Source organism: Pristis pectinata, chromosome 9 (genome assembly GCF_009764475.1).
Source record: "Pristis pectinata isolate sPriPec2 chromosome 9, sPriPec2.1.pri, whole genome shotgun sequence".
Taxonomy (NCBI): Eukaryota; Metazoa; Chordata; class Chondrichthyes; order Rhinopristiformes; family Pristidae; genus Pristis; species Pristis pectinata.
The window spans coordinates 7,136,285-7,162,798 of record NC_067413.1 but is presented as its reverse complement, the minus strand read 5'-3'; the positions used below and the strand labels follow the sequence as shown (position 1 = coordinate 7,162,798).

General features: G+C 39.0%; 1 protein-coding gene across 1 annotated transcript in view; it reads right to left on the bottom strand.

Moving 5' to 3' along the window:
- Positions 1 to 26,514, bottom strand: part of LOC127574065 (intermembrane lipid transfer protein VPS13B-like) — a 795,946-nt gene that overhangs the window by 703,280 nt on the left and 66,152 nt on the right. Inside the window, 2 exon segments of the mRNA XM_052022696.1 lie at positions 11,402 to 11,576; positions 18,875 to 19,056. Of these exon segments, the coding sequence (XP_051878656.1) occupies positions 11,402 to 11,576; positions 18,875 to 19,056 (357 nt within the window).

Genomic DNA, 26,514 nt, shown 5'->3' with positions numbered 1-26,514 from the left:
AAGAATGTAATGGCAGAAAGAGTATTGTGTAGTTCTCGTCACAACACAGGTAAGATGTGATTAGGTGAGAGAAGGTGCAGAAAAGATTCACAAAGACGTTGCCTGGATTGGAAGGCTTGAGTTGTAAGGAGAGTGGATAGATTGGGTCCGTTTTCTATGGGGCAAAGGAAGCTGAGAGGTGACGTGATAGAGTTACATAAAATTTTGAGAGCCATAGATATGGTAGGTAGAGTCAGTTTCCCATGGTAGGGGTTTCTAAAATTAGAACACATAGCTTTAAAATGAACAAGAGAGGTTTAAAGGCAATCCGAGGGGTAAATTTTTCACATGAAGAGTCGTTGGATATCTGGAATGAGCCACAAGGGGAGCTAGTGGAGGCATGAACAGTAACAGCATTTAAAAGGCATCTCGACACGTACTTGAATGAGGAAGGCATAGAGGGATAAGGAATTAATGCAGGCAAGTGGGATTAGTATAGATAGGCATGATGGTCAGCATTCACACAGTAGGCCAAGGGCCTGTTTCTCTGTTATGACTCTAAGGGGGAAATATAGTGAGAGGGATCGACACTGTTCTCTGCAGCAAAGAGCAAGAGCCCACAAGGCCATACTGCCTGCCCAACACCAGAGCTCAGGACATCTAATCGGAGCAATATGTAGAGGTACCAACAACAGGACAAGGAAAGAGGTTGAGACGAGTCAGAATCCAAAGGTAAGAAACAAATTGAGAAGCAGAACCTTAAAGGTAAGAATATCTGAATTATAAACAAGCCACATACAAACTGGCAAATCGAACTGGAGAAGTGAATGCATGGCTTGAAGACTGGTGTGGGAGAAACAAGTTCCAGTTAATGGAGCACTGGTGCTAGTACTGGGGAAAATGGGAGCTGCACCACTAGGACAGTCTACACCCGAACTGTGCTTGCACAGATGATCTAGCAACCTACATCGTATGGAAGTAGATAGGATTTTAAATGAATTAGTAGCAGCAAGGAATCAAAGTTGGGAAGATATGACAAATCAAAAAGCAGACACAAGACTGGTGAGAAAAGTAGTGAGAAGTCAGGGACTGTGACAGGAAGGGATAAAACATGCAAATCTAACCACAAATCTGAAAACACGGCTTGAAGTTACAAAAATATTAAAAAGACAAAATTAAAGGCAATGCATCTGAATGCACATAGCATTGGAAAGAAACAGATGAACTCAGAGTGTAAATAGAAATAAATGAGTGTGATCTGATAGACATTAGTGCAGGCTGACAATAGATTGGGACCTGAATATTCAGGAGAAATGACAGAGTCACCTCTGTTAATTAATGCAGATCTTAGTGCAATAGAGAGGGACGACCCAAATTTAAGAAACTGAGATACAGAAGCAGTTTATGTAGAGATAAGAAATAATAAAGGCACTAAATCACATATTGGAGTGATGTACAGGTCTCCTAACAGTAACTCCAGGGTAGGATTGTAAAGGAAGAAATAACGAGAATTTGTACGAAAGACGGCAATAATCATGATGGGGCGGAGGCCTTTAATTCATATTGGAATAATTAGATGGATATAAGTGGCCTAGATGACGAATTCATAGAGTGTTTTTGGAATAGTTTCTTGGAACCAACCAGAGAGCAGGTTATACTAGACCTGTCATTATGCAAGGAGACAGGATTAATTAATAACCTCAGTAAAAATGCCTCAAGGTAGGCAATGCTCATAATATGATTGAAGTTTACATTTAGTCTGAGGGAAAGAAGAATGATTCCAACACTAGTAGTTTAAACTTAAATAAAAACAATTATGAGGGCATGAATGCAAGCTAGCTAAAATGAGCTTGCAAATTAGATTAAGGGATCTGTCAATCAAAATGCATTGAGAAACATTTGAGGGGATCTGTTAGAACACACAGAATTGATATATTCCGATGATAAGGAAAATACCAAGGGGAGGACCCACCATTCACAGTTAACTTAAAAAGCATTTACCTGATCAAAGAGAGGTGGTAAGTCAGAAGGAATTAATAAAGTGAATATTGATTTGACAGAAAACAAGTTTGGGAAATTAATTATAGGAGATGGTAGATGACTAAAACAGGTAATTGGCATTGGTCTTCATTTTCAAGGATACAAGTAACATCACAAAAACGGCTATAAATCAGGAAGAAGAGAGGGAGGCCTTCAGGAAAATTATAATCATCAAGCACAGAGCAAATATTTGAAGCTGCCGGCTGCCAAATCCCCAGTTCGTGATGGACTTCATCCTAAGGACTTAAAAGAAGTGGCTGGTGAGGCAGTTTGTTCTATTGTTCCAAAATTATTAGATTCATAAAAGGACCTATTTGGAAGCAGTGAATATATCTCCTTTTTTTTAAAAAAAGGAGACAGAAAGCATTAAACTGCAGATCAGCTAGCTTCACATTTGTCAAAGAGAAATGTTAGCAGACAACTGGACAATAAATGGTGCCCTCAATTGTAAACATAGTGATAGAGCCATAAAGCATGGAAACAGGCCCTTCGGCCCAACTGGTCCATGCCAACCAAGTCCCATGTCCCTCTAAACCTTTCCTATCTATGCACCTGTCCAAGTTCCTTTTAAATGTTGCTCATGTCCCTGTCTCAACCACTTCCTCTGGCAGTTCATTCCATATACTCACCACCCTCTGGGTAAAGAAGTTGTCCCTCAGGTTCCTATTAAGTCTCTCCCCTCTCACCCTAAATCTATCTTTTCTAGTTTTTGACTCCCCAACCCTGGAAAAAGACTGTGCACATTCACCCTATCTATGCCCCTCATTATTTTAAACACCCCTATAAGATCATCCCTCATTCTCCTACACTCCAATGAATAAAGTCCCAACCTGCTCAACCTCTCTCCATAACTCAATCCCACAAGTCCCAGTAACCCCCTGGTAAATCTCCTCTGCACTCTTTCCAGCTGAATGAAATTTTTTTTAAAAACTGCTAATGCTGGAAATCTGAAATAACAGAGAATGATGAAGAGACTTTGGCCCAAAACATTATCTGCTTCTCTTTCTACAGATGCTGCCTGACCTGCTAAGTGTTTCCAACATTTTCTGTTTTTATTTCTGCCCTCACCAGCATTTTCCACATTAGGATGATTCACTAAAAATAGTGGCTCTACCCCTCCCTTCAGTCATTTGTTGCCGATTATATCCTCCAAACCTCTATCTCCTCCAGACTCAACATTCCCATACTTTTCTGGTGCAATTCCTATCATCCACTAAGATCAGTTTGTACAATGCAATAGCATGGGGTTACAAAACAAATATAATTAAAGATTACATCCAGCAACTGGAACAGAATGAGCATTTCAGAGAAAACCAAGTCATACTGCCTCATTCTCTGATTATGGTTATACGTCAACTTCAAAAAAAGTATTTTGCAATACTCAAAGTGTCTTTGTATTGTTTTACAATACCCTTGTGACCTCAAATAATAGCACATTAATTACTGATTAATTTGAGGGATTTTTATGCAGTTATCTCATTCCACTGAGAACTGGATGAAGACTGCCAGAACTCTTTGTACTTGTGATCCTTAATAGTCACTTATTGAAGCTGAATTTAAAACCAAGCTTTTGAATAAATAGTTTGGTGAACCACTATAACAATTAGTCTGGAAGAACATAAACAAACCAACAATTCCAACTAATAATTCTGAACTGTTGGCTCATGTCCATCTTTTCAAAATGACAGCTGACAAGTGGGAGTCTTTGTATGAGTTCAGGGCCACCATGTTCCAGTAAGGGTGAAAGGCAAAGATGGAAAGATTTGGGAACCTTGGACGACAAAGGTTATTGAAGGTTTGATCAGGAAAAATTGGAAGCATAGAGCAGGTATAGGGGACTGGCATCAAGGGAGTCTCTGGAGGAATATAGAGTGTGTTAGAATATCCTTGGCTGGTAAGATTAAGGAGAATCCCAAGACATTTTATAAGTATAACAGGAGCAATAGGGTAGCCAGGAAAAGAGTGGGTCCCCTTGGGGACCAAAGGAAATACTCTATGTGTAGTGCCAGGCGATATGGGCAAGATCCTAAATGAATACTTTTCATCTGTATTCGCCAAGGAGAAGGACATGGAAGACACTTTCAGGGAAAGGTACATGGAAAATCTACAACAAGTCAATGTTAAGGAAGAAATGTCAGATGTCATAGGATGTATATGGGTTGATACATCCCCAGGGCCAGATGAGATCTATCACAGGTTATTATGGAAAACAAGGGAGCAGATAGCTTGGAAGTGAATGCTGGGGCTCTGACAGAGACTTTTGGACCTCTGTTAACCACAGGTGAGGTGCCAAAAGACTTATGGACAGCTGATGTTGTTCCTTTATTTAACGAGGGCAGCAAGGATAAGCCATGTAACTACAAGCCAGTGAGCCTTATATTAGTGGTAAGGAAATTATTAGAGAAAATTCTAAGGGATAGGATTTATGTATATTTGGAAAGGTAGCAGCTCATCATGGATTGTCAACATGGCTTTGTATGGGAGAAGTCCTGCCTCACTTATTTGAGTTTTTTTTCAGGAAATAACTAAGAAGACTGATGAAGGCAGGGCAGCAGATGGACTTTAGTAAGGTATTTGACAAGGTCTAGTACAGTAGGCTAGTCCAGAAGGTTAAGGTACATGGGATCTAAAATAAACTGGTTAATTGATCGGAAATTGCCTTGGTGATACGAGGCAGAGAGTAGTGGTGGAAGGATGCTTTTCTGATTGTAAGTCTGTGACCAGTGGTGTACTGCAGGGATTGGTGCTCGGATTCTTGTTGTTTGGATCTATATTAACAAACTGAATGTGAATGTAGGAGGTGAGATTAGTAAGTTTGCAGATGTGTATAGCAAGGAAGGTTATCCAAGACTAGAGCAGGATAAGATCGGATGGAAAGTAGAGCAGAACACTGGAAGATGGAATTTAATCTGATGTGTGACGTGATGCATTTTTGGAAGTCAAAAATGGGCAGGGTGTATACAGTAAATGGTCGGATGCTGAGGAATATTGATGAAAAGAGGGAACCCGGGTTTCAAATCCACAGTTCCTGAAAGTAGCAACATGGGTAGATAGGGTACATGGGTACTATCAGGGTACCCAGAAAGGTAGCTATGGCACGCTTGCCTTCATAGGTCAGGGCATAGAATATAAAAATTGGAACATTATGGTGCAATGTTACAAGGCACTTTTTAGACTACACTTGGAATATTGTGTGCAGTTCCAGTCACCACACTGTAGCAAGGATGTGGTTGCACATGAGAGTACAGAGGAGATTCACCAGGATATTGCCTTGATTGGAGGATTTTAGTTATGCAGAGTGATTGAATAGGCTGGGTTTGTTTTCCCTGGAGTGAAGGAGGCTGAAGGATGACCTAATAGGAGGTATATAAAATTATCAGAGCAACAGATAGGGTAATCAGAATCTTTTTCCCTTGGTGGGGTATCAAAAACAAGACAACATAGCTTTAAAGTGAAAGGAAGTTTACAAGGGGATTTGAGGGGAAAGTTTTTTTTATATATACAGACAGCAGTTGATATCAGGAGCTCACTGCTAGCAGAGATGGAGGAGTCAGATACAGTCAACTCCATTTAAGAGACATTTAGCAAGCACTTAAATAGACAAGGCACAGAAGGATACAGACCTAATGCAGGCAAATAGGATTAGCGCAGATGGGCAAAAAGGTCAGCATGGATGTGGTGGGCTGAAGGGCCTGTTTTTGTGCTGTACAACTCTATGACTCTTCAACATCATTACAACATTTGAACATTTTAAATAATAATAACATGGAATACTGTGCAATATGTTGCACATTAATACACTTTCAAAACCCACAAAGAAACATCATTTTTTGCCAGCAAAGGCTGTTAAGAATTTTGTCAAGTACTCTTATTGTGACCTGTAAATTTAATGGCTGCAAGTTGGATCAAAATGATGGGCATGTAATGTAGATACAACTGTAGCCAAAGAGTCAGATAAAATCTTAAACCACAAATGCCATATTTTAAATTAAGTCCAGATATGGAAGGAGAATCTTTGGATGCAGAACTGACATCTAAATGTGTGCTCTATTGCAACAATTTAAAAGTTCCACACAATAAAATGCTGTTCCCACAGAATGAAATGCAGGGCAAAAGTATTTGTGCATCATGTGCCCAGAATCCCTAATGGCAGTTCTCCAACTGTTTATCTTGAAGAGAAACAATAAAAGCAAGAGGTATTTTCCTTTAAATTGTATACTGGATTTAATGATAAAAATCTGACAAATATTACACAATTCTAAGTACACAATGGGTACATTCACTTAAGAAAAAGAAAATGCTGGAAATACTCAACAGATCCAGCAGCAACTGTGGAGTGAGAGAAACAGCATTCAATAAATGCTGGCTGTGCTGCTAGGTATTTCCTGCATACTTCATTTGTAATTTCATATTTCCAGCATTGCACACTGAACTAGCCCATATAAGTGACTCTTGTTATTTGGTACATTAGTTGAAATAGATTGTCTCATGAAAATCCTTAGTTGCCTCCCATTATCTACCATCTAAACTTCACACCTCCACAATTCTGCTGCCTGCATGCTATCATACCAATAATGCTACTCACCCAGTAATTTGATCATTGCTCATCCGTAGCGGCTGCTGGTCCCCCAAAGCCATGATTTATAACTCATGCCACAACTGGCTACTCTAACTTCAGCTATCTTACCCTTCTGTTTGGAATTTTGTACTCAAAACCCTTTACCTTGTACCTTTCTCACATGCCCCAATCTCTGCTTTAATTCAACATCTGATTTTATCTTTTCAGATATTTTTCATTATTGAGAGTGCAATATAATGGCACGTTGCTGTTGCAGTGTTAAGTCACATGAAAATAAAAATCATAAATCTTTACTGTGCAATCGACTTCCTTATTCCAGTTCTTTCAATTTTTCTTACTTGCAATTTGGTGCCAATGCATACATTATCTATTGTGCAAAGTATTTTAGCACAAATACTGACATTTTATAAATACATTTGAACTTTTCAACAAAATATTTAAAAGATTACTTGGGTATTAGGATCATGTTTTGTTCAGACAATATTTTCAAGGATTACATCAAGATAATTATCAATCCTTCAGAGAGATTCTAGGCATACATTGGCAGGCAACTCTGCACACTTGAGTTCCTTGGGCCAGAGAGCATCTAAGGAACAATTTTTGTGACAATTGAGGAAATTCTCATTTGTTGTCATACAGTTCTCATTTGACAATTGATATAATTTCAAATTAGCTGACTTCATGCTCCTACATTTGTTAATTGTTGTCTAAAACAGGGAAAGGAGGGAATGTGGAATGAACAGGTGGCGACTCGTTGCAAGCTGCTCTCTACAGATCTACTCATTACCCTTACTATAATCATTCTACACTTTTAAATTTAAACTCTATGTCACTAACTATTATTGTTTTTACCTGTACCACATCAATGCGCTCTGTACTAACCCAATGTAACTGCACTTTGTAATGAATTGACCTGTACATTCGGTATGCAAGATAAGTTTTTCGCTGTACCTCGGTACAAGTGACAATAATAAACCAATACCAATAAAACAAGAACTTAAGAAGCAAAATCAAGTTCGAACAATAGCTTGATAATACAACTATTACCTATACCGACTGAATCGTCATATTACAATGGTTATGTATGGGTAAAGCACATGCTCTCCACCCCTTGTGCATAAAGATAATAAACTGACAAAAATGATAATATATTGTGCACTGCTACTTGAGAGTTCACTACTCTGGTGTCCTTAAAAAAAAAAGTAACATTGGCAGTAGCAATGAAACTGTAAGATACTTTGCAAATGATGAAAGCTTTAAATCCACACGACGTGCATTCATAACAGTCGTTTGAAATTTCTGTTCTAGCAACTAATCCCACTTGTATATTTTTCTGATGGATCCCTAATTCACTTGCATGGTTTCACATAGCAGCAGCATGACAACAAACTGCACATCTGGCTCTGAATGAAGAATGCTACTCATGCCAGCCAACACTAATTGCTTAGGTTTCTCGCAGTTTCTGCAGATCTTACTACCCAGCATTTCTCTCAATAAATTACCATGACCCTCTGGAAGCTGCGATTCAGCTTCACAACCAATGTTGATCAGGCATTGAAGTCACTAGATTAGAATTCTACAAAAATCAGCACTTCAAGATGCAAAGAGATTAGAATAAATGCAGCTTGTAAAGTATTTCCAAGATGCAGATGAGACCTTTCTACTAAAAAAAACAATAACACTTCTTAAGTTGATTTAGTTTTGAAAAAAAGACAAACTATCTTTCAGGATTAAGACATCCCAAAACACTTCACAGGCAGACTGCAGCTACAAGAACATAAGAAATAAGACAGGAGTTGGCCACTGAGAACTTCAAGCCTACATTCATTCAGCAGAATCAGGACTGTTCCAAATTTCAGCCTCTAATGAAAATTCCTGCCCGATCACCAGTGTCTCAATTCTCCTGCAGTTCCAAAATCAGTATACAATCTTAGCATTCACAGTTCTCTATCCCAAAGATTTACAACTTTGAAAAAAGACATTCCTCTTCTTCTTAGTCTTAAGTGGAAGACCTTTTATTTTGTATGGTACATCTGAATTGCTGTGATGTTGGAAACTTGACAACAAGCCGGCACACAATGTTACTATGATCACAGGTTGTTTAAATTGATGAGAAGGTATTGGAAGGACACTGTGAAGAGCTCTCTTGTCCTCTATAAGTAATCCCATGGGGTCTTCTAATTCCTCCTGATAGAGAATCTGCAGTTGTGGATGTTGCCTGGAAAGGAGGGCTTTAGTTACAAGGAGAGATTGATAGGCTGCGTTGGTTCTCACTAGAGAGTAGGAGGCTGAGGGGTGACCTTATAGAGGTTTGCAGGATTATGAGCGACATGGATAGGGTAAAAAGTCAGAGACCTTTTCCCCAGGATAGATTAATCTAAAACTAGAGGGCATAAACTTATGAGGGGAAAGATTTTAAGAGGACGCGAGGGGCAACATTTTCACAGGAGGGTGGCGAGTAAGTGGAACGATCTGCCAAAGGAAGTGGTAGACACAGGTTACAATTTGCAAGACATTTGCACAGATATATGGATAGGCAAGGTTTAGATGGATATGGGCCAAATACAGGCAAATGAGACTTGCTCAGGTAGGCAACTTGGTTGGCATGGATGAGTTAGGCTGAAGGGCCTGTTCCCATGCTGCCTAACTCTGACTCTATAACAACAGGTGACTAGAAGCCCAAGTTCAGACCTGCAGACTAACAGAGGTGTTCTGCAAATCAAATAAAATGCAAGTCTTTATATTTTAAAAATCTGTGCAGCAACGCTCATTGAACTGGAAGATTTCCTACTTATTCTTTCACAACTAGTTCACCGAGTTCTTAGGCAGTATTCCATGGGCGAGTGTGTGGAGGTCATTCCTTTGTCAGATTCTTCTTGAACACATAAAATAAGATTCAATTGTGTAGCACTTGTGAGCAATAAACCATAACATCAAATAACTTTTAGAAGAAAACATAAATATAGTACTTTAAGAATCAGAATTACAACTATTTCCTGGTTTGGAGATTTACAATGTGCTACATTGTTGTGATACCTGAATAACATTACAACAATTTCAACTCCAGCTGCCACGAGCTGCAAAGGAGCAATGTCAGATTTCATTTTCAAAAAATACAACCCTCGTTTTTTAATCTCATCTTGTAATTTAACCATTTGGTAATGCTGTGTTCTCTCGAGTTCACTTGTTGTGTGGTGCCCAGATCTAAACATAGAATTCCAGGACAAACCCCAGCTTAGTGCAGCTGCAGCATGGCTTTGACCACCTATAAAAGCCCACATCCCATGAGCTTCATCGATTATCTTTGCATTTGTCAAAGCTCCACCACATTTCACCTTTATATCCATCAACTCTCTGCTTACTGACTCATACCTGGCTCCCAGTTAAGCCTTGGTTTTAAAATTCTGAATCATGTTTTCAATTTCTTTTATTCTCTGACAGTTCACTATCTCTAAATCCCACAAGGTAACTATGTTCTGCTGGTCTCCTGCAGAATGCCAATTTTTATCATTGGATCTTGGCAGATATAGATCTAGTCAACAAAGCTCTGCAATTCTCATCCAAAATCTCTCTTTTCTCCTTTGTAGTAGACCGTGAAACCAGCTTCTTTGAGTCTATTTTTATCAGTCTTTCCCCAAATTTTCTTACGTGGAATGGTTTGATGAAGCTCCTTGGTGTCCTGGCGTATTTCGCTATGTTAAGATTGTACAAATACGTGCTTTTTCCCTCCCACTGTTTTACCCATTCATTTAAATCTAATACACCTCATCCCCAGGTTACAGCCAGGTTTCATTCTTGTGAACTGTTCGTAACTCAAACAGTTCACAAGTTGGAAATGCAGCCATAAACTGAGTTCTCACATGGCAGTAGATGCCTGCAGCCCCTGCAGACAGCAAATCCATATTGCCAGTTTTCCAAACACTCATTCATAACCACCGGCTGTACATAAGTCAGCATTGTAAACTGGGGATTGACCTGCATCAGCTTTCTGTAATTTTATGCTTGCATCTATACTGTATACAATGCCATCTGTGTGTCATCAGTAAACTTGGAGATGTAGATCCCTATCCTGTCAACTCAAAATATTAACATCTGAACTTTCCATGGATAATGTTTATGTGCAATAGTCCAGTTTACAATTTATGATATCTTGTCAAAAAAAGCAACTACAAATGCATGCGTGCCAATTTACTTATGTAACTAAATTACTGACTATGAGTACTGGATTCGTAATGTTGTTACCAGAAGCTTGGAACACTAAAGTTACATCTTAAGGCCGCCTGGTGAAAAAGTATAAAAAATAAAATTCTCAAATTGTGGGCATCACTGGCAAAGCAGGCCAGAATCTCTTGCTTACTCCTCTTGAACCACTATAATCCATGTGAAACTCCTGCTCTGCCAATGCTGCAAGGTAATAAATTCCAGGATTTTTATCCAGACAGTAGGAAGTACCAGCAATGTATTTTCTAATGAGATTGGTGTGCAAATTGGAGATGGTGGTGTTCACACATATCTGATGTCCTTTTCATCTTTGGTAGTGGAACTTGATTTTGGAGATTTTGGATGAGAATTGCAGAGGTTTGTTGACTAGATCTATATCTCCCAAAACTTGATTTTGGGAGATTCTTCTAAAGAAGCCTTAGCAAATTGCTACGGTACATCCAGTAGATGGTACACTACGCCACATTTCATCAGAAATAGAGGTCTGTTTCCCTTTAAGCTGACGAGGAAGATGTCAATTAACCTGACTGGTTTATTCCACAATCCTTCAGCATGATTAAAAATGTAATACTTTTTACTTACCCACTGGAGTAATGGATGTTTCCTTTGCATTTGAACCTGTTTCTTCCACTTCAACATCTTTGTAAGAGCAAATTTCACCATAGTAGAGGGCAATTCCAAGTTGGATTATACGGATTAGCATAGGAAGTTGTTGGTCTGTGATAGAGAGCTTCAAACTTTCAACAAGAGCATGGATCTGTAGGAAGAGAAAAAAATAAAAAGCTATTTCAACTTTATAATGGAAGTCTTCTATTAGGAGGTAGAGCTGAAGACACAATCAAATCAATGTCAAACTCAAATTAATTCAAAATAAATTCCTTCATCACAATACAACACTAAACTTATCTTTGTTTACACTGCAGCCATTTAAATTTCAATTCAGAAGTTACTCGAAGATTTAAATGAACTCATCTATTCAAATAATTCCCTGGAATCTATTTCTCAAATGCTTGCAAGATTTTTAATTATGTTACATTATTCTATGTATGGATTTGTACGTGAAAACTTTCTTGACAATAATTCCAAATTTGACTTTACCAACTTTAAGTTATTCCACTCTCAACTGTCAAGCTGAATTTCCTGAATTCAAATTAATTTTACTCAATTCATTCACTCTGCACTTTATTTCTACATAGGCACTATGCTTGGGGAAAAATAGATGAAAGCTGAAAACTGACTAAGTGACCGTTTCGCAGAACACCTGTGCTCTATCTGTAACCACAATCTGCATCTCCCCGTTGCCAGTCACTTCAACTCCCCCACCCATACTTTCACTGATATGTCAGTCCTCGGCCTCCTTAACTGCCAGGAGAATTCCAAGTGCAAACTGGAGGAACAGCACCTCATTTTCTGTCTTGGAACCTTGCAGCCTAACAGCATGAACATTGAATTCTCCCACTTTAAGTAACCCCCGCACCCCCCCCCCCCCAACCATGCTTCTTTTCTTCCCTTTCCTAGCCTCTCTCTTTTTTCTACCCATTATTTTCCTTTCTCTCCTTACCTTTGACCCATCCCCCGGTGAATCTGCTCTCCCCTCCTCCCCCGCACCTGCCTATCACTATCTCTTACCTGCACCTACCTATCATCACCTTGTGCCCAGCCCACCTCCCCTCTTTTGTCCACCTATCACTGCTCTGCTTTTCCCTCCTATATATTGGGCTTCCTCTTTTCCTATCTTCAGTCCTGAAGAAGGGTCCTGACCCGAAACATTGACCACCTGCTTTTCTCCACAGATGCTGCCTGGCCTGCTGATTTCCTCCAGCATCACAGCGTTTCTCATCCAGATTCCAGCATCTGCAGTCCTTTGTTTCACAAGTTATGGGCAGAATAGAGGGGATATGAGAGTGATGTGGAAAAATTCACTGGTGTCACCCCAGATTATAATTATGAAGTATAATTGGAGAAACCAAAATTATTCTTCCTGGAACAGAAAAGTTTAAGAAGATGGGCAGATTAAGGGAATATCAATGGGGCAGCAGCTTTACAGTAATGATCAATTTAATGTACATATTTACAGAAAAGAACAAAGATAAAATTGGTGAGAAAATTCTACATTGGGCAAGGCCAAGTTTACTCAGCTGAGAAGTGAATTAGCAAAAGCAGACTGAGAATGGTTACTTGAAGCTAAATGGGAGATATTCAATAAGGAAATTCAAGAGATTCAGAATAAACATGTTCCATAAAGTAAAAGGGGGGGCGGGGGGGAGGGGACCTGCCAAATTTAGAGTCCCTTGAATGATAAGGTGCTTAGAGGGGAAGACAGGGCAAAAAAAGGGAAGTCGATTGAAACACTAGAACATTACACCGTACATGGCCTGGATCCATGTAAAAGCGAGGTAATACATTTGGGGAAGTGCAAAAAGTCAAGGGAATACACAATAAATGGAATAACACTGGGAGGTTTGGAAGAACAGAGAGAAATTGATGCCCAGAGATCCCTAAAGGGAGGAGGACAGGTCAATAAGATAATTAAAAGTGACATACAGGATGCTTTCCTTTACTAGCCAAGACCAAAATATACGAGTAAGGGAGTTATATTCAAGCTTTCTACAACACAAGCTAAGCTACTGCTTAAGTACTACGTACAGTTCCAACCACCACAAACCAGAATGCTGTGATTACACTGCAGAGGGTACAGAGATTTATGAAGATGTGCCAGGACTGCATAATTTTTGCTGGAGGGAAAGGATGAATAGGCTGGTGTTGTTTTCTTTGGAACAGAGGAGGCTGAGAGGAAATTTAAGTGAGATGTATAAAATTATGAAGGGCCTAGAGGGAGTAACTAAAACAGACTTATTTCCCTTAGCAGTGTAGTTAGATTAGGGGGAGTTGATTTAAAATAGTTGGTCGAAGGATTAAAGGAGAGATGAGGACATTTTACCCAGAGAGTGGTAGGAGTCTGGAATTCACTGCCTGAAATGGTGGCAAAGGCAGAAAACTTCAATGGATTTTAAAAAATACTTGGATGAATACTTGGAGTTTGACATGCAGGGCCTCAGATTTAGAGCTGGAAGGTGGAATTAGGCAGGGTACCTCTTTGTTGGCTGGCATGATGTGATGGGCCAAATGGCCTCCTTCTGTGTTGCAGAAATGTTTTTCATAGAAAACTTGCAATGTTCAATGACTATATACACTGCAGTAAAATTTTCAAACATCGACTTGTCCCTATCAAGGTAAAGAACATTCACCCCTTGATACAGCCTACATTTTATGATCAACCTCATTTGCAAATTCCTCAGTGACCACACCCATGCTGGCATCTGTAACCAGTTCAAAAGCCTTTAAATATATCCATATTGCTCCTATTCTGGCCTCTTATGCACCTCAAATTACTACATTGGTAGCCATGCTTTTAGCTGATGAAGCTTTGGAATTTCCTATTAAACCTCACCAGGTGTCTACCTCTTTTTGCTCCTTTAAAATGCCCATCTAACCTGTCGCGATTGGTCAGTTACCCTAAATTTATTTAAATGGCTCTGTGCCACATTTTGTTTGATCATGCTCCAGTGAAGCATTTTGTAACATTTTATCTGGAAAAAGGTGCTATATAACTGCAAATTGCTGCTGTTCATATTGATCCTTAATGTCCATGAAGCAATTTGGAGAAAGCAATAAATAACGCACACCAGTGATACCCACAGTTCTAAAAACAATATAAAAATAAGCTGGTAACCAGAAGGAAAAATTTGAGATCATTTTAAAAGAACAACATAATGAGATGTACTTATTTAAAAGAGTTGTCAGGATGTGGAATATCCTAGAAGAGACAAATTAATGGCAAAGAAGAAATCATAACACTTTTAAAATTAGTTAAACATTTTAAAAAGGAATACATTAAAGGAGTATGTGGAAAAAGCATAGAAGAGGAACTGTCTTTCACAGAGATTTAGGTGCAATAAGCCAAATGGTTTCCTTCTGTTCTGTAAAATTATTTCATTTTATTGCCAGGAAGCAAATTATAAGAATTACAGATATATTTGTTATCTTGGCTATATCTTCACGAGAATGTACCATGGTACTGGTTTATTACATTTTTGGCAGGGCAGATAGAGGGTGAAACAACAGATTGACTCACTGATAATTGTTCATCTTGTTTTGATACAACAGCCCAGAAAATACATATTATGCATGGCCTGGAAAAGCTTAAGTCATTCAGTTCAAATAATAAACATCTGGCAGCTTTTATTGACAGCTCTTTGGGACTTTTACCAGAAGTATATTTAAATTTCTTGTGCGTATTTTTTTTCTTCATTTTCTGTTTCTCAGACAAGCTTGAATCGGAGCATCATTGAAGTAATCAGTCTTCATGAGTACAGAGGCATTCCAACTAATGCCAGCAATAATCTGCTCTACAGAGACTAATATTAAGTGAATTAACTAGTTTATGCTGCAGTTCATTGCAACTTGGTTATTTGCTATCATCCATGGAGAATGCCCTGCATTCTTTTAAGCCTGTACTGACTACAAACCTGCAGGAAGCCTTTGCTGCTCTCCACTTACCCACTGTAACAATTTACAGGCCAAGCCACAGTCTGATGAAATATTTTACTGTCCTCTGAAGTCAAGGAAGATCATCAGATCACATGATATACTGAAATTCAATGAAGAGTTTTCTGTTCAACCTTTGGCTTTGCAACTAGGGACCTAGGCTTTGACCAAGGAAGGATACATTAGGATGGTAACTAATAACTAAGCATGAGACAGTGAACCAGAGAAAGGACCCAAAATGTATGGGCATAATAGAAATTATATATTGGAAATTCCATACATTTTGGGCATTTCCTACAAAACTAACATGGAAACCAAAGAATGATTTATTGCACTAGTAGGATGACATATTGCAAGAATGATAGGTTACTTATAGGTTAATTTATCACTGGCAACATATTACATAGCAGTAATTCAAATCAAGCAGTTTCAATAGTGTCCAACTGTGAAACTGAAGCTTGAGCAGTTTATAAATGTCAGCAGAACTCCATAATGAATTACAGCCTTAAACTCATTTGCTGCTACAATAAAAACTAATGCAAACATTATCTCAATGATTTTCACACCAAGGCATCAAATGGTTCACATAGGTGTGTTAATTCAACCCCAGGATCATAAGTGAAAAGAAAAACATGCATTAAGATAAAATTTCCACACTGGATTTCATGATATTTCTTACTTCAAAACACTGGATTATTACATCTTTTCCATTATATGAAAAATGTTCAGTGACAGAAAAATTGTGTAAATGATAGAGCAATATACTGGAGATCAACGTAGAATCTATGGCATTTGATATTGAAAGATTACGACATTGAATTGTATAGAATTTACCCATTCAGCCCAACGAGTATGTGATGGGAACATAAGCAATTTGGGTCCTCATAGCTACTCTGCCATTCAGTAAAATCATCCTCATCTTTTAGCACAGCACCATTTTCCTGCACTTGATTCTCTTAATATCTAAAAATCTATTCATCTCTCTTGAATATCCACAGCAAATGAGCTGACACAGCCCTCGTGGGTGAAGAAATTTCATCTCATCTCTGTCCTGAAGGCCAACCCCTTATTTTCTTGTCAAAGGAATCTATTCTCACTTTTTTTGGCAAAACTGCCAAATTCAATTTGAGCAACTGGTTATCAGTAAAGCAATTACATCCACTTAATTCATTGGCCCAAATGTTCCAGCTCCACACCAGCATTGGTCCTGGCACTTGCACATGAATCCCACAGGAGACACCAGAGACTGCAGATGCTGGAATCTGGAGCAAAAAGACAAGCTGCTGGAGGAACTCAGTGGGTCAGGCAGCATCCGTGGAGGGAAAGGAATGTTCAATGGTTCGAGTCGAGATCCTGCATCAGGGTCTCATCCCAAAACATCGAGTTCCTCCAACTTTTTATTATCTCACAGAAAACCTGGATTGCAGCACTGGCATGGAGCTAAACCAAAGGCGGCATCTGGACTATCCCTGTGCTACACCAGCAGACTCCTCAGACTCTATAGGGCCTTACAAACAAGGCTTCCCAGCTCTCACACTAGGATATCTGCTCACTGAGTTTATATCAGATTAAATCTGACACAAACACAGCAGTCCCCATTAAAATGAATGAAGGACATAAAAAAAGATAAATACAGGACTATATTTGATTAAGATACTTTCAATGCTTTTAGTTGTTCTTAAGATAAAGGTAAGATATCTTTATTGGTCACATGTACATCGAAACACACAGTGAAATGCATCTTTTTGCGTAGTGTTCTGGGGGCAGCCTGCAAGTGTCGCCACGCTTCCGGCACCAACATAGCATGCCCACAACTTCCTAACTCGTACGTCTTTGGAATGTGGGAGGAAACCAGAGCACCCAGAGGAAACCCACGCAGACACGGGGAGTACATACAAACTCCTTACAGACAGTGGCCGGAATTGAACCCGGGTCACTGGCACTGTAAAGCGTTACACTAACCACTACACTAGAGTGTATTTTGTATTGCTCAACAAAAAAAAATTTTAAGAAGTGGTCTCAATTGTAACCAAACATTCACAAACATGAAGTAACAGTGACAGCTTTGACATCTAGTGAGCCTATGGGCAAGCCCCATCACTGTAAAAGCTGTCTGTCTGTACTGTGATGCTCCCATTCTCCAATCAACCACCCCAAAGTGCTGGGAGATGGCCTCCTAAACTAGAATAAACAGCATGGCCCAGTGACTGACAATCAACAATTCTGAGGCAACAGAAGAGCTCCCCGATTGATATTGATAATCAACTAGTTATTCTCACTGGTGTAGATGCTAATGAAGTATCATAGTCAGGCATAACATTTCCCTTTCTTGTTTAATTTGGTTCACAAACTCCTAATAACAAGTTTGCATTTGCAATTGTTTATCATCAACTTATGTTCAGTAATAAGTTCAAGCTACTTCAACAGCAAATAGAAGGTGGTGCGAAAGACTTAAAACTGATTCATTTCCTTCTCCCAAATTACATAATTATTTGTTTCTGGCAAAAATCTCTGAGAGTTGTTCTCTGACTTGGACCAAAAAAATGTACTTTTATCTAGATTTGTATTATTTTGTGGGCATCTCTTCAAAAGCCCAAATTTGTTAGAGGCTTCCACCATTCTAATCGTGCTTTTGTGTAACTGGACAGACAAATGAAGTCGCTACATCATGTATGCTCTCAAGATTCCCTGAAGCTGTTGGTGCTGGATTCATCCAGGCAATATGAGAATCTTGTGCCTCACATTTGGTGGAATGACATTTGGGTTGTCAGAATATGAATTATTTGCCGCATGAATTCCAGCCATTTGGCTGGTCCAGTTAAGTTTCTAATAAATTGGTACTGGGAGGTTCAGAATGGCATGTCATTGAACATTAACAATGGGTGGTTGGAATCCCCCTCACTGGATGTCACTTACACTACTTGTCACTTATCAGCCTAAGTCTGAATGTTGTCCGTAACCTGCTGCATATCGGCACAGACTGCTTCATTATCTAAGAAGCTCCAAATGAAACTGCAATTACCAGTAAAACACCTCTCCTTCTGACCATAATTTTAATCAGAGCACATTATCTGTGCTTGCTGCCTTACCTTTCAAGGAGGCTAAGTTAAGAGTCAAACACATGAGGAGTCATTTACAGGCCAGACCTGGGAAAGAGGGCAAATTTTCTACCCTTCAGGAAATTAGTGAACCAGATGGGTTTTTACAACATCCAGCTGTTTCATAGTCCACCATCGCTGATTCCAGTTTTTATTCCAGATTAATATAATTTACTGAATTTAATTTCCTCAGCTGTAGATTTTCAACAATTTGATCAGGGAATGCCTAAGAACATTGCTTTAATTGGGGAATGAAGTGCTATGACATAATCATTCTGCAACTGCAACTTCACAGCTTAATCAATAACACCCACTTACAATGTTCCACAACCATCCCCCAATAATAATTTAGTCTGACCCAATGAAGGAGTTGTTAGCCCCATTTTACAAAACCCTCTTAGAAACGTACCTTAATAACTGATGGAATTTTAGAGTTGAGGTTGTCATAAGTGAAGTGCAGTCTGGTGCAGAAGGAGCACTTGTAGAGCAAAGGATCCTGGTAAAACTCAATCTTTCCACTTGCATTTCGCTTGTCCAGACAAACTGTACAATCAGCAAAGTTGATCACCTTCCTCAACACCAATTCTGGAGCTAAAGACCATTCAGCAGATTGAAATTATTGTAAAAATAAATGAAGACAGCAACTGTGTACAATTAGCCAAAACAGAAAACTGACATATTATATCTGTGTATAATTTTAAAATGTCACAATTACATGAACTAAAACATGTTGATAAGACTTACTTCACAATTTTGGGTTAATATTTTTATGTGAAAATTTAACACTGAAGCTAGCTAATTCAACATTTCTACATGGGTGGAAGTTATATGAACATTAACCACGTACAGAAATCTCATTACTTTGATATTTTGACATTTCAAAGTAAAATTATTTAAAATTTGCAAAATATGATATTAAACATAATTCTTCTTTAAAAACTGAAGCATTACACATATTTTACAATAACTTTATTGAATGCATTTGCTGAATTCCCCCTATTATAATGTTTGTTAGGAGTCTTATTTCACTGGCAGGCAGTAAGAGGAAGAAGATAAAAGTGAAACAATAAAGAAAGAAGGAAGCATGAAAGAAAGCCAGAAATTAAAAATAAAACAGAATCCACACAACTATATCGCCCCAAGAACAAATCATGTCATTGGAGATGGCTTAGAAGTCGAGAAAATAAAATGGCAGTGCCAGACATCAGGAAAAAAAATTAAACAAATTCATTACTATACGAACTGCAGTTTGTTTCAAAAAAATTAATCTTAAAAAAAATGATAAAAACATCCTGTCTATCCACGTCTCTCAGCCCTCTTGCTGTTCCATGACTAACAGGCATTAAAAAGTTATATTCTCTGCCAATAGGATAATTGATTAGAGGTTTTCAGCTGCTTTAAAATTCAACATTTGCTTTGCAAAAATGGAACTGATTAAAATTTGCAATTTTAAGTAATGGAATCCATCTTGAAACAACTCGAGCAGAAATTATTAAACACTAAATTACTGCCCAGAATCTATTCAAATAGTGGGAGCATGTGAACAACTGTTTTATTAAATATATCAGCCAGCAACTTACAGCAAGGATGAGCTACTCTGAATTCTGCATCATCACAAATTGTTGCTCAATTTATAGTCCTCTAAATAAAAATAGTAAAAGGGTGAAGTGGAGCCCATTGAGGACAATAATGGAAGCTTGCACATGGATACTGAGGGCATTGTAAAGGTACTGAATGGGTACTTAATTACTAAACACTAAATTACTGATTCTGGGCAGTAATTTAGTATTAAGTCATTTCTGCTAAGTTGTTTCAAGATGGACTCTATTATTTAAAAATTAAAGAGGTGCTCCAAAGTAATAGTGAAGCAAGATGGTTGAGACATTGGATTCTTTAAAATTTGATTTGATGAATGAAAGTATTGGAAAAATTGGCTGACTTAAGTAGGAGAGCTACTAGGACTGAATGGGATGCATCCTCGGATTTGAGAGAAGTAACGTTCAAAAAAGGGAGTGGGGATAATTGCAGCAACTACAGACCAGACAGTTTAACTCAGTGGGAGGAAAGCTGAAAGAAACATTTATCCAGCGCAGGATTAACAGTCACCTGAGGAAAAGGTATCTATGGACTAAGGTATCTACAAGCCAATATGGCTTGTTTCAGGAAAAATCACTTTTAACCAATTTGATGAAATTTTTTCAATGAGCTAAAAGTTGAAGGCAATGCAGTTGGTGAAGCATACATGGTTCTCCAGAAGGCTTTTGATAAGGTGTCATATAAGAGTCTTATCAACTAAAGCTGAAGCACATTGGAATTGGAATTGATTTATTATTTTCACTTGCACTAAGTACAGTGAAAAAACTTGTCTTGCTTACCATTCATACAGATCAATTCATTCACTACATAGTGCATTGAGGTAGTACAAGGTAAAGCAATACAGAATGCAGAATAAAGTATAACAGCTACAGAGAAAGTGCAGTGCAGGTAGACAATAAGGTGCAAGGTCATAACGAGGTAGATTATGAGGTGAAGGGTCCATTTTAATCGTACTAGGGAACTGTTCAATAGTCTTATAACAGTGGGATAAAAAGCTGTCCCTGAGCCTGGTGGTACGTGCTTTCAGGCTTTTGTATCTTCCACCTGATGGGAGAGGGGAGACCAGTGAATGTCCTGGGTGGGAGGGGTCTTTGATTATGCTGGCTTCTTTACCGAGGCAGCAAGAAGTATAGACAGAAACTGTGGAGGAGAGGCTGATTTCCGTGATGAGCTGAGCCGTGTCCACAACTCTCTGCAGTTTCTTGCAGTCATGGACAGACCAAGCCGTGATGCATCCAGATAGGATGTTTTCTATAGTGCATCGATAAAAATTGGTGAGGGTCGACAGGGACATGCCAAATTTCTTTAGCATCCTAAGGAAGTAGAGGCGCTGGTGAGCTTTCTTGGCTGTGGTGTCTATGTGGTTGGACTAGGACAAGCTATTGGTGATGTTCACTCCGAGGAACTTGAAGCTCTCAACCCTCTCGACCTCAGCACCATTGATGTAGACAGGTGCATGTGCATCGCCCCCGCCTTCCTGAAGTCAATAACCAGCTCTTCTGTTTTGCTTACATTGAGGGAAAGTTTGTTGTTATGACACTATGTTATGAAGCTCTCTATCTCCTTTCTGTACTCCGACTCATCGTTGTTTGAGATACAGCCCACTGTGGTGGTATCATCTGCAAACTTGTAGATGGAGTTAGAGCAGAATCTGGCCATGCAGTCATGAGTGTATAGGGAGTAGAGTAGGGGGCTGAGGACGCAGCCTTGTGGGGCACCAGTGTTGAGAACAATCGTGCCGGGGGTGTTGCTGCCTTTCCTTACTGATTGCATAAAAGGTTACTGATGGCATAAAAGGGACATTGATAGCTTGGAAACAAAGTTAGCAAAGTAACAGACAACAAAAGGGTGTAGGTAAATGGTTGTTTCTCAGACTGGACGGAAGTGAATAGTAGAATTCCCCAGAGATCAGTGATAGGGACATTGTTCATTGTAATCAATAATTAATGACCTAGACTTCAGGATGCAAACCAAAATTTCTAAATTTGTAGATGACACAAAATCTGGTAGTATTGTAAACTGCAAAGAGGATATTGATAAATTGCAGCGGGATATAGAGGCTGGTGAAATTTTGGTAGGAAGAATGAGGAGAGGCAATATAGAATAAAGGAAACTGCTGTAGAAAGGTTCAGGAGCAGTGTAACCGGGTGGGGGTGGAGGGGGTGTTGTCTGCACATATCATAAAAGTGGCAGGTTCAGAAAACTTTTAATAAGACATGCACAATTTAGCGCCTTTTCAATCGAGGTATTAAGCATAAAGGAGAAGAGTTGTGCTGAACCTTTATAAAGTGTTAGACTAGTTTTAACTGGCCACCATATTATATGATGGCTGTGAAAGAATGAAGTCCAGAAAATGGGATGAGGGAGTACTGTTACAAGGACAGATTGGAACGGCCAGGACTGTTTCACTGTTGAGTCTGAATGGAGATCTGATAGAAGCATAACAAATGAAAAAGAGTCTGGACAGAGTGGATAGTGAGAGGCTGTTCCTTTTGTTAAAGGAGTTGAGGATTAGAGCTCACAGGTATAAAATAAAGAGGGAGAGAATCAAGAGTGACTTGAGGAAAAACTTTTTCATGCAGCTTTTGGTCAGTATCTTGAATGCACTGCCTGCAGATGTGGTGGAGGTAGGTTCTACTGTAGCCTTCAAGAGGGAATTGAATATATAGTCGAGAAAAATCTGCAAGGCTGCAAAGAAGAGGCTGGCAAGAAATTTAGAGAAAGATAGAGTGGTAGAATAGACACAAGCCAAATGCCTCCTCCTTTGTTGTAACTAGTCTATTAGCCTTACTCTTAGCCTCTTCATGATTAAAAAGGAGTTGTATTTACACACAAATTTTCCATCAAACTTATTGCAGAAAGTTATAACCAAGTTATATAACCAGTGAGCACAGTAGTGTGGCGGTTAGCGTAACGCTTTACAGCGCCAGCGACCCGGGTTCAGTTCTCTGCCGCTGTCTGTAAGGAGTTTGTACATTCTTCCCGTGTTCTGCGGAGGTTTCCTCTGGGTGCTCCGGTTTCCTCCCACATTCCAAAGACATATGGTTAGAAAGTTGTGGGCATGCTAATGTTAGCACTGGAAGTGTGGTGACACTTGCGGGCTGCCCCCAGAACACTCTACGCAAAAGATGTGTTTCAATGTACACGTGACTAATAAAGATATCTTATCTTAGTTAATATCATAAGTGTTAAGCTAAAGGCATGATCCCAGATCATCAATCCACCCCTAGATTCCAAAAGGTTAGAGTACAAAAGTAAGGAAGTCTTTTAAGATTGTACAAGACTTTTGGAGTCCTCATCCTTCAATATATGAAGTCTTGGCCTCCATACCCAAAGGGGCGCTAAACTTCCCTTAGAAGACAGGGTAGCATTGATTACAAGACAGATGATTCCTGGAAAGAGGTTTTTTTAAAAGGGGAGATTAAATATATGGGCCTAAACTCATTAGAATTTAGAAGGGTAAGAGGTGATTTCAGTGAGAGATACAGAACTCAGAGGTAGTTTCTCCAGTGGGAGTCTAGATCTGGAGCAAAGTGGTAGCCACAAAGTGGGGTGAAATGGACAGATGATAATCAGATAAAGAAAGGGTTGGGGTAAAGGGGTCAGCCATGTCAGACTGAGATGAGGAGAAATAACTTTGCACAGATGCCTTTAAAATCTTTGGACTTCTTTATCTCAACAGGTTACCATTCATTGACTATATTCCAAGCACACAGCAATTGACCATACTGAATGGGCCTTGGAGCATGCTCTGTCAAAAAGCTTGCTCCTCATAGCCGGGTCCAGTAGCTTAGCACTAAGCCACCATAATTTCTTGAGCTAATTGGTAACAGTACATTCTCAGAAACTGGAGGTGTGCACATGTCTGGGCAACACAGACTGTACTTATCTCAACATAATCACAACCAAAAAGTTCCAAGATAAGCTTCTGAAAGAAACTGAAATCTTCAAGAGAAAAAACTTTAGTGTTTTAAATGTGTTCATTAAAATCAATCTAATTTGTAAATTTGATCACAACATTTGCAAAAGAAAGTTTTTTTAAGTTAATTTTGGTAAAGGCCTTACATTAATCACTGAAAATTCCAATCACACAGAAAAAAGTTGAACTACATAGTCTACAGCTAACATCTATGAAGAAAGAAACAAGAGTTAATATTTTAGGTTGATGAATTTCCATCACAAATAGCAAAATTGAGAAAGTAACTGTTTTAAGTTGTAGAGAGTAGTAGGGGTGGAGAGAACAAAGGGAGTTTTTTTATATCACTCAAGGGATGTGGGCTTCTTGGGCTGAGCCAACATTTTGCCCATCCCTAGTTGCCTTTGAGAAGGTGGTGGTGAGCTGCCTTTTTGAACCGCTGCAGTCCTTGAGGTGTGAGCTTATCAGATTTCCCAGGTAACATCAATACTGATGGTGGCTTCTGAGAGGATAATGATTAACGTGCCTTCATAGCCGATTCATCTGTACTAGCATACATAGAGGGAGACAAATGAGGTCTGTAAGGAGGGAAAAAACAACATTGGAACTGAGAGATGCAGAGCACAGCAGTTGCTGGAAATTGCTGGAAATAAAAGAAAATACTGGAAATAAATCAGCAGATCAAATAGAGCCTTGGAGAGAGAAAAACTGAGTTAATGTTACAGGTGGGTGACCTTGCATTAGAACTGGCCAGTTCTGACACAAGCAGTGGAAAAAAAAGTTATTAAAACGGTTGAAATCAATCTTGAGTTCTGAGAGCTGCAAAGTGTTTGGGCATAAAATGCACTGATTCTCAAGCTTACATTGGGTTTCATTGTAACAGTGTAGAAGATCAAAGACCTAGTGGTCAGAGCGGGAGTGGGATGGAGAATTAAAATGACAGGCTACTGGAAACTCGGCATCACCCTGGGAGTAGCTGATTTCTGGAGTGAGCTGCCAGAGGTGGTGGAGGAATCAGATATAATCATTACATTAAAGAAACACTTAGAGAGGCACTGAAAAGGAAGGCATGGAAGGATACAGACCTAATGCAGCAAATGGGATTAGTGTAGATGAGCATAAAGGTCAGTATGGACGCGGTGGGTCAAAGGGCCCATTTCTGTGTTATACAATATTATGACTCTATGATCCTTGCATGCTGAATGGAGACATTCTGCAAAGGGTCCACACAATCTGCACCTGATTTCACCAACAGAGGGGAGACAAATGGTAAGTGCTGAATGCAATATGTGAATTTCTACTGCATCTGGGGGTCTGTTTGGGTCCTTGGACGGCGGAAAAGGACCAGGTAAAATGGCAAGTGCTGCATCTGGGAAAGTGGTGTAAGCAGGGGAAAAGTTGGAGGAGATAGGAGAGAGAACCATTAAGTTGCAGAAGGACCAATCCTTACAGAATCCCGAAAAGGAAGAGAAGGCGAAGATATATTTGATAGTGGAATCTCATTGAAGGTGGAGGAAATTACAGAAAATTCAATAAGTTTATATCAAAATTTTTAACTGATCTGTCTTTAAAATTCAACTCTCAAGTTAAAGTATACAGGGGTCCTTTAACTGAAGAACTTTGTTGACAGCTGAGTGTGTCTGACAGTCAACTTTATTTGAAATTAACAGAAATAATGTTCCAAACTTCTAAATGCAAATATTTTGAGCAGCAGCAGATTGTCAGTGCATTTATACTACGAAGCATGACATCCAAATAATGCACACTGCTAATTTCAGACAAAAGTCAGATAGGTCAAAAGCAGTCTAACTTAGGGAAAAAAACACAGCACCTCAAGTTGTGAAACAATATGAATTTTTGAAAAGTAGTCCAAGAGACATCGCTGTACTATAAGTTACTTATCTCTGAGATGTGAGTATCGCTGACAAGGCCAAGATTTATTAACTGTTATCAACAAAATTGCTATGAAATATGGAGAATCTTCCATTTTGTGGCAATAATAAGGAAAAGCAGGAAAATCAGGAAAATCAAAAGAATCCAACATAAAAAATAAAATTGAGTGTGGGCTGCAGCTCCTTAAGCCACCTGTGACTTTTAATAAGATCATGGCTAGTCCTGGGTTTCTTCAGGTCATGACTGAGACTGTTAATTATATAATTAATACCATTGCTTCCAATTCATTGGCTATGTTACAAATAAGGCTTAATGAGAGATTGGGCCCAGTGACAAAGGAACTCGCATTATAGGAAGAAGCATGGTAAAGAGTTTCAAGTTCCCATCAACATTAATGTAATTAATGACCAAATGATCTTGGCTCATTTTCTCGATGAGTCACTACCTAATCCCTCAACACTATTCCCAGTAAACAACTAAGTACCAAGCTTCCTTTCTTGACTCCCCAGCGTTAGCTAACAATTATTACAATTTACCTTTCACATAACATTTTTCTGTTCTTCAACTTCATTGTCATCACTTGCCTATTCAAAAAATCCACCCAACTGTACAGTCCTCATCTCTGACCTCCCTTCCCCCTTCAA